This window comes from Astatotilapia calliptera, chromosome 10 (assembly GCF_964374335.1).
Source record: "Astatotilapia calliptera chromosome 10, fAstCal68.1, whole genome shotgun sequence".
Taxonomy (NCBI): domain Eukaryota; kingdom Metazoa; phylum Chordata; class Actinopteri; order Cichliformes; family Cichlidae; genus Astatotilapia; species Astatotilapia calliptera.
Window position 1 is genome coordinate 31,315,251 of NC_137431.1, and position 7,859 is coordinate 31,323,109.

At 37.8% G+C, this 7,859-nt stretch overlaps 1 protein-coding gene across 1 annotated transcript in view; it reads right to left on the bottom strand.

Moving 5' to 3' along the window:
• LOC113030056 (polypeptide N-acetylgalactosaminyltransferase 10-like) overlaps positions 1-3,934 on the bottom strand; it is an 88,795-nt gene extending 84,861 nt beyond the window's left edge. The window contains exon 1 of the mRNA XM_080307339.1: positions 3,644-3,934. Coding sequence (XP_080163465.1) covers positions 3,644-3,787 — 144 coding nt within the window. The 5' untranslated portion in view covers positions 3,788-3,934. The remainder of the gene's footprint in view (positions 1-3,643) is intronic.
• Positions 3,935-7,859: the final 3,925 nt, after the last annotated feature.

Consider the following 7,859-nt stretch of genomic DNA (forward strand, 5'->3'; position numbering starts at 1 on the left):
TTAAGGAACTGACCTCCCAGCCCATTGTTCCTCAGTGGGCTGGTTTCAGTCATTATGCAAATGTACTGTTTCTAAGGTTGGGGAAACCTGCAGTCAGCTGAGACTGAAGAAGTCACGTGAATGAGTGACGAAACGTTTCTCCCACAAAACGCTACGTCCAGATGAACAGAATCAACTTTTGGAGATCCCTTAAATTAAATTCTTTTTTTTTCTTTTTTTTTTCCCACGGAGACACGATTAGGAAAGCACACTATTGATATTTATGTACGGAATATTTATGTACAGAACGTGTGATTAATATATTTCATTTTGTATTGCCGTTATAAGGTGTAGAAACATGAAAGGTGTCATGGATGTTTATATACAGGGGTGCACATAAGTGGTCCGCATGTGCGCATCCGTTGGAGGTGGAGGAACACCAAAGTAATTACTTAAAGGAGCTTGCTTCGACATCTTTAAGAATTCTAAACAAATGTCTGTCCTCGTCCAGAAAATCTTATGTATGCAAACGCACATTGCAATTTTGTTCTTCCAAGATGGGTTATTGGAGTCTAATCGCCAAATACATTAATTCCTCTATCTCACTCAATAATGTTCAATTCTTCCACGTGATCTCTCCTTATTGAAATAGGGGTCTGGCTCTCTGTGTTCAGTCACTGGGAGGTTACTAAGTAAAAGCCGTATTTACTAAGTTCAGCATATGAATCCTTGAGTGAAAAATAAAAACTCAATTTTTTTTCTTAAGTAATTATTTTCATAAGTTTACAACTTGAATCTCTAAAATTCAGGGTTATAACTCATGTTATTATTATTATTTTAATCTTCAGTAGCCCTAATATTTCCCCTACTGTTTAGCTGTTAAATTGAAAAATGGAAAGGAAGCCTTTTCTGTCATAGGCACTATATAAAATGGACTGTGCTACTGTGAGATCACCCACTAGTTTTGAATTAGCAGTTTTGCCCCTGACATGTTGTTTTGTGAAGACAAAAGTCATGCTGCATCTACAAAACGCATAGGCACAATGCAGATGACCTACTGATCATTTTTGCAAACTAATAAAATAATAAATTTTCATTGAGTAAAACTGAAGCTCAGATTTCTTTGACTATAATATGAGACAGATAAGTACATTAAAAGGCTTCAACAGGTACCAACAGCACAGACGTGGCAGAAACATCCAGTTTATTCATTCATGTATCGGGACGGCTATCGGTAAAATGAGCCACAGCCCGCACTGCAGCATCCAGGTGGATGAGTTATAAAATTCACACCAGTCAGAGTTCTTATGAAGGGGAAAATATGCAGACAGGCCAAACTCTTTTTAGAGCCAGACAGTAAACAAGTGTTTTTAATGCTAAAAAAAAAAAAAAAAAGGGGAACTTGCTCAGTTTTACATCTACTATGTGAACTTCAAATTTTCATAATTGGCACTGGCTACAGCCCAAGAGGTAGATTTCTCTGTTCAGTCAAAGGGAACTGAATACGTCAGGCAGTAGATGATCAATTCTAATCACTGGCTCTCATCTACTCCATTGCAACAGTGGGAATGGAACAGAAATCAATGCAAGCATCAATAACAGGAAAGCTGTGATTGGGCACCTTACACTGATGACTGAATGCAAAAACATTAACGCAGGCTGGATTTCCACAAATCTACACATAAATCATGCTTAAGTGGTCATTTTTACTTCATGGTTTTGAATGTTGTTTAATCCCTCAGAGAAACTGAGCTGATATATCTTCATCACTGAGGGAATGTTAAAGAAAAAAAAAAACCATTTCATGCGTTCAGTGTAAATTTGACGCTGAACATGTGGCTTTTCTTCTCACACATCAAGGAATGAATGGTTTTGTCAAAGTATTATGTACAGAGACGCTGGATATGTTGAGTCTAAATACTATGAAAAAGTTTTAAATGAATTTGCAATGTTGAAGCTTTTTTTATGACAGCCACTTCTTCTCACTTAAAGGACTACCAATCAAGAGAAAATTAATTCGAGCCAAAAATTTCATTGGACTGATTTTAAATTCCAAAAGCCTGTCAGCAGTATGAGCATTAGCAGCCTTCCTCTGTTTTCATTTTATAATTTACAAGAAAGAAAAAGAGAACCTCCTTGACACTACTGGAAGCTTGCTGCATAAACATTCGTCTTGTCTCTCTTATTAGAGGTGAGGCGCATCGAAGCGTTTGCCAATGACTGACGGGCAGGAAGCCAGTGTTGCTGTGCTCTTCACTCGATACATGCCTTCTACATATGATTCTCAAATAAAGGCACCTCAATGTCAAATAAGAGTGAAAAACAGTTTTTAAATTTACAACATCCTCCATGTTTATAACTTTACAACAATGCTGAATTGTAATGGAAGTGCCTGAAATGTCAAGCAGATGCCTCACGCCAGCCGCATACCTTTATTATTTTATTTTATTTTTGTACCCTGCCTCTCAGGTGTGGAAGCCTTAGTAAAATAAATATTGCATTTTCTTTTAAATAGAGTACAGTACAGACACTACAGCAACCAGGATCATCATGGTTTTAAAAGACAAAGCACTTTCACCAATCAGAAAGAATAGTCATGAATATAATTTTACGATCTGGTAGATGCTCCTTATTATTCTTCACATGACATGCCAACAAATTAGTTCCTTAATATTAATCAATAATGAGGGATTCAAAGCTGACTGCCAGGAAGCTCATGCTGAAGCACGTATAATCCCACAATGAAAGCATCTACATTTGTTCATCATAAAGAAAACTCTCAGTTCCACTACACTAAAACCAAGCTAAGCACAGAAAAACAATCAATATCCAGACAGTGAAGATGATTAACTTTGAATGCCAGACTGTTACACATCTCATTGTTTAATGTGTTGAAATAAAGCAATAGTGCTGAAATCGTCCTAACACCCAACAAACTTTGTCTTGCGATCCTTTAGGTGCCTTGGCTCTGTCCATGGTGCTGAACCTGAGCAACGCTTGTACGCTCTCCATGGTGCTGAACCTGGGAACACATGGGTTTCTTTATTCTATGTTTCTTTTTTAGATAGTGGTAAAAGAATGTGTCTTGTGGATATTCTCAATAGTTTTCTAGTTTTCTTTTTTTCATATTTCCCACTTTTAAAGTCGCCTATATGAATATTTTCTCTGTTTCAGATTTCCCTTTCTCAACCAGTCTACTGAAGCTACGCTCTGTCCACACTTTACAAGGCTTTAAAGTAAGGCGAGGGTTGCTTTGTAATCTCACTCTTCTGCAAATTCTACTGCACGTCTTACTATTTTGAGTGAATGACGGCTACCTTAAGCAACACTGTGCTACACTGTGTTTCACGTCTCACTACATTATCCTGAACCTGATCTTACAACATATACGGAAGATTGGATTACATATTTTCCTTACTTGAAGTGAATTCTTACGCGTTTTCTGTAGTTTAAAAGTCTCCTGTATGAGAGTGTGTTCTTTGTTTCAGATGTCCCAGTCTCAACGAGAATAAACCGAGGCTATACCGTCTCCCTGCTTGTCTTTTAAACCGAGAACAAGTGGACACAGTGAGGAAACACGATGCATGTATGTTTTTTAAGACTGCCTTTAAAGTCTTAGCACCCCTGCGTGACACGGGGAGCGTTAAAGCCGAGCTTCTCTTACCTGTATCGGTGCATCCACTGTGTAGAGAGAGTTGTCAAACACTCGGTCCCTGTACAAAGACCACAACCCGACGTTAGGGAGGAATAACAGAGCCGCTATGAGCAGCCCGGCGAACTGCAGCAGCCTCTTCTCCTTCCGCCTCATCTCTGCGGGAGAAAGCGCGCGAAGCAACGGCGGTGCGAACAGCAGGGTCCCGTCTCACCACTTTTCCAAGCGGAGACAAGTTTCGCTCTGACTCGAGGAGCGAGCTGCTTTTAAGCTAACTCTAATACCCCACCAGCCGGGACATCCGGGTGAGAGTTTCAAAATAAAAGCACACGACTTACGAAACGCTTTCACTTTGGTCTAACGACAAAAACTTACTTTCAAAGAGCGACGAATGGTGGCATTTGAAGATTATATCAAATGAATCCTTTCTCTTCTATTATACTCTGTCTTGAATGTCAAACCAGTTTCAAGATTTCAGCGACAGAAAGCCATATTTCTCTTTCTAGTTCATTCCATCTCTCAATGATGCACTCACAACACTACATTAAAGGTCACATTGTGGGATCTGAAAACGGTTATGTAGATGGCTTCTTGTGCCTTTGTAGTTTCCTGTGTGAAACGTGGACACAGGCATTTTATATCTGACATTGAATCACATCTTTAGTTTGTAAGCAGCAGATATGAATGTGACCAGACATTTAATGAGCATTTATGTCAGGAGTCTTTCAAGCTTGAGCACAAATGGTGCTTTTCTCTACAAAAGTCATAGTTTTTAGTGGAAAGACATAGATGGTAGAGCAGCTTGAGGAAACGTCTACTGCCTCAAAAGTCTCGTTTTTTTTTAACCTTTTTTTTTAACCTTTTTAACCTGAAGCTGTTGAACAATTGTTCCTGCAAGCTGGAAAATGGGGGTTGACTGGTGTTAAAAAAAATCCACCAAATTGCACAGTGTGAAGACTCTCCGTGTGCGGTGTAGAATTACACAGCAGGAAGGCACACAGAAAATGTTCCACCTTGCATTTCTGAAAGACCCAAATTGGCTACGCTTTCTTCTGACATTTCGTCCAGACCCTGCTGTCTTTATGAATCGCTGCGATATGTAGAAATATTTTCTTTGTATTTCTTTTTTAAGTTTACGAGTATTATATTTAATTGGTCATCGAGGTTAACAAAAGTATAGCAATCGGAGTCAGTAGGTCTTTTCAATACAGTAGATATGAATGTAGCAGAGCAGTAAACAATTAGCTTAATTCTTATTGACTGGATTGATGCTTTTGTTTTGAAAGGCTAATTAGCAATTTTCCAGTGGTTTCCTGCTCTGTAAAACCTGCTACACTTTATAAACCACGGCTTGGTGGGAAACCCCAGTTGCTCATGTTTGACTGTGTTTTAATAATCAGGTATGCAATAAAACATAAAACAAAAGATAAAACATCAAGAGCCATTTCAATTCTTCTTTTTGATAAACACAGCAATTTCTTTTTCTCACAGTGACCCTCTTATGTCCTGCCTGCTGATCTCACCCAGCAAACAAACTGAAAAGTCCCACTAAAACGGGAGCGCAGCCTTTAGGACTCATGTTATGATGTTCTTCAAAGACAATGGAAACTAAAGACCAGTAGTGACAGTAGTGAAGGATTTTTTTATTCTGTATCACTGGAATGGCTATAAATAGAAAGTCACTTCAGGCATATTTCATGTTCACATGTCATGTAATACATAGAAAATGACTAAAGCCTGGGGCAGGGTTCAGGTCATTTTCATGGTTTCGTAAAAGTGTGAAATGGCAGATGAAAAGGAAAAAAAATGCATAGCGTTAACATGTAGGGTGACTTCATGTGTACTGTTACACTATTTCATGGTATCATTTTTACCTGCTTCTGCTTTCCAACATGTACTGTGTTTTTGTCCTTTTAAAGTCCTGTTAATTCTATCAATCAAACAATAGAAACACAGGGCTGCTGCTATTTTAGTGATTTCCTTTGCAAACTCTTCCCGTATTCTTTCTTCCATTTATCCTTTTTTCTTAGTGCTGCATTTGCAGACAGAGGAAGTCAATGTACATAATTAATGCACTATGAACAATGTCAGTCCCTCATCAATTTTCATTAATTAACACAAATGATGATTGAGCCTGGCCTGGTAATGAGACATTCCACTATTCTAGTTGAGCTCATGCAGAAGGTGACAGGTTTTTTTTTTCTTTTTTGTTTTACCAATTACAGCAACCACAATCAAGAAACATGATCCCAGATCACTTTATGAAGCCGCATGAGATGAAATTAGATGAGATGTGATGAGATCTTGCCACTCTGTGTTCATCAAATATCCTGTATGATCTCATATTTAACTGTTTTGGTCTAATCAAACTAAAATGAGAGCACATTGCCTGTATTTTACAGTCTTCTTTAGCCCTTTAAAACCAGAACAATAAAATAACTGCCAGAAATCTTTAATTTCTTGATAATGGAGTTTTTGTTGAACCTTTAGACAGAATATATAATAATATATTAAATTTTAATCTGCATATATATGTTTTAATTAGTATCACATTTGCTACATAAGCCATATTTTTGCAATTTAGTCATTAAAATTGTGCCATGCAATTTACATAATTTTTCGGGGGTAAAAAACAAAAAACAGTGTGACCTGTGTAGCTCCACATTGAGCTACACGTCTGCTCTTTTTATATGTTTTATGGTATCTGCTTTGACTTTTTTTCTCCCTCTTTACAACATTTCTTTTTGTCAGAATTTTATTGTTAAGCTGGGTACACCATTTTTTTCTGTTTTCACTTAAGGCAGATCATATTCAATCAACAACTTCCACTGCATATAAATGTCAGGGGTAGACATTTGTTCAAACACAAGTAAGAGAAATGAGACACTGTAGACCGACTCAGAGAGTATTAGAAAGCGTGCGCACGGGTGTGAATGCCTCTGAGAAGACACACACACTGAGCGCAGGCTTGGTTCTTTATTTATAGTGAAAGTAAGTTACATAGTACTTCCTCTTTTAACAGAAAGGGGAGAGGTCAGGCATTATCTCAGCTTATCTGACCTTGCACACATACACTGAAAATAACGATGCAGAAGTATATCATGCTTATCTGACATCACACACTGAGGTAAGGAATGCATTATGTTCTCTTTTAACAATAAGCTTGGTTATGTGAAAACATATGAACACACAGAATATAAGGCACACTTGATTATATTGTATTATAGAGATTTGGTTATATTGTATAATGTAGAAAATCTCTTAACAATAGCATACAATAAATGCATAAATAATTAAATGTACTGATTTTTAAGTAATTTTTTTAAACACTCAAGCATCATTTTTGGGTGGCTGTAGCTCAGGAGGTCCTCTACTAATTGGAAGGCTGGAGTTTTGATTCCTGGCTGCTCCAACGTGCATGCTAAATATCCTTGGGCAAGATACTAATGCCAAGTTGCTCTACTATGCATCCATCAGAGTGTGAATTGAGCATTGAAAAATGTGCTTGTGTGTGAATGAGGCACGGTGTAGGCTATAGAGTCCTTTGAGTGCTCAGCTAGATTAGAAGGGCATTATATAAGAACCAGTCAGTTTTATACATTTGAGTTCATGTCACCATAGACTGTATGTTAAAGATGCATACAATAGCCATCACAGATTGATTTCTCACACCTTGACTTGAGATGGCAAATGCTCCATGTGAGACTTGGACTGAATAGAATTTGATATCCTTAAGCAGTCAGATGAATCGCCAGTTGCTATATATTAGAAAGAATGCACTTTGTTGACAGTCTGTTCCTGTCATGTTTATTTATTTATGCATTATTTATTTCAAATGCAAATGATGGTGACCAATGAAGGCAAGGAATGAAAAAAAAGACTTCTGCATGTGCCCCCCCCCCCAGGTTTGCCCTGCTTTGTTTTCTAACCACGTACGATTGTACAATAGTTAGTCATCTAAAGCCTCTCGACCCAACTCAACCAGCTAAACAGTGAAAAAAAGCTGGTCAGTACAGAAGTGAGAGTAAAGGTTTTCTTTTCAGTTGATAAACACTGAAATTTGTGACTGAAATTTTGATCACCTCTTCCTGACCTTAAACTGCCCCATGATCCCTTCTTATTTCAAACGTCAGTTGATGCTCCCTTTTTTAACCTCTGACACACACGATGAACAAATCCTCATTTCTAAGCTACTCTAATCTCCTATAACCCCCAAATTTGACAGGCA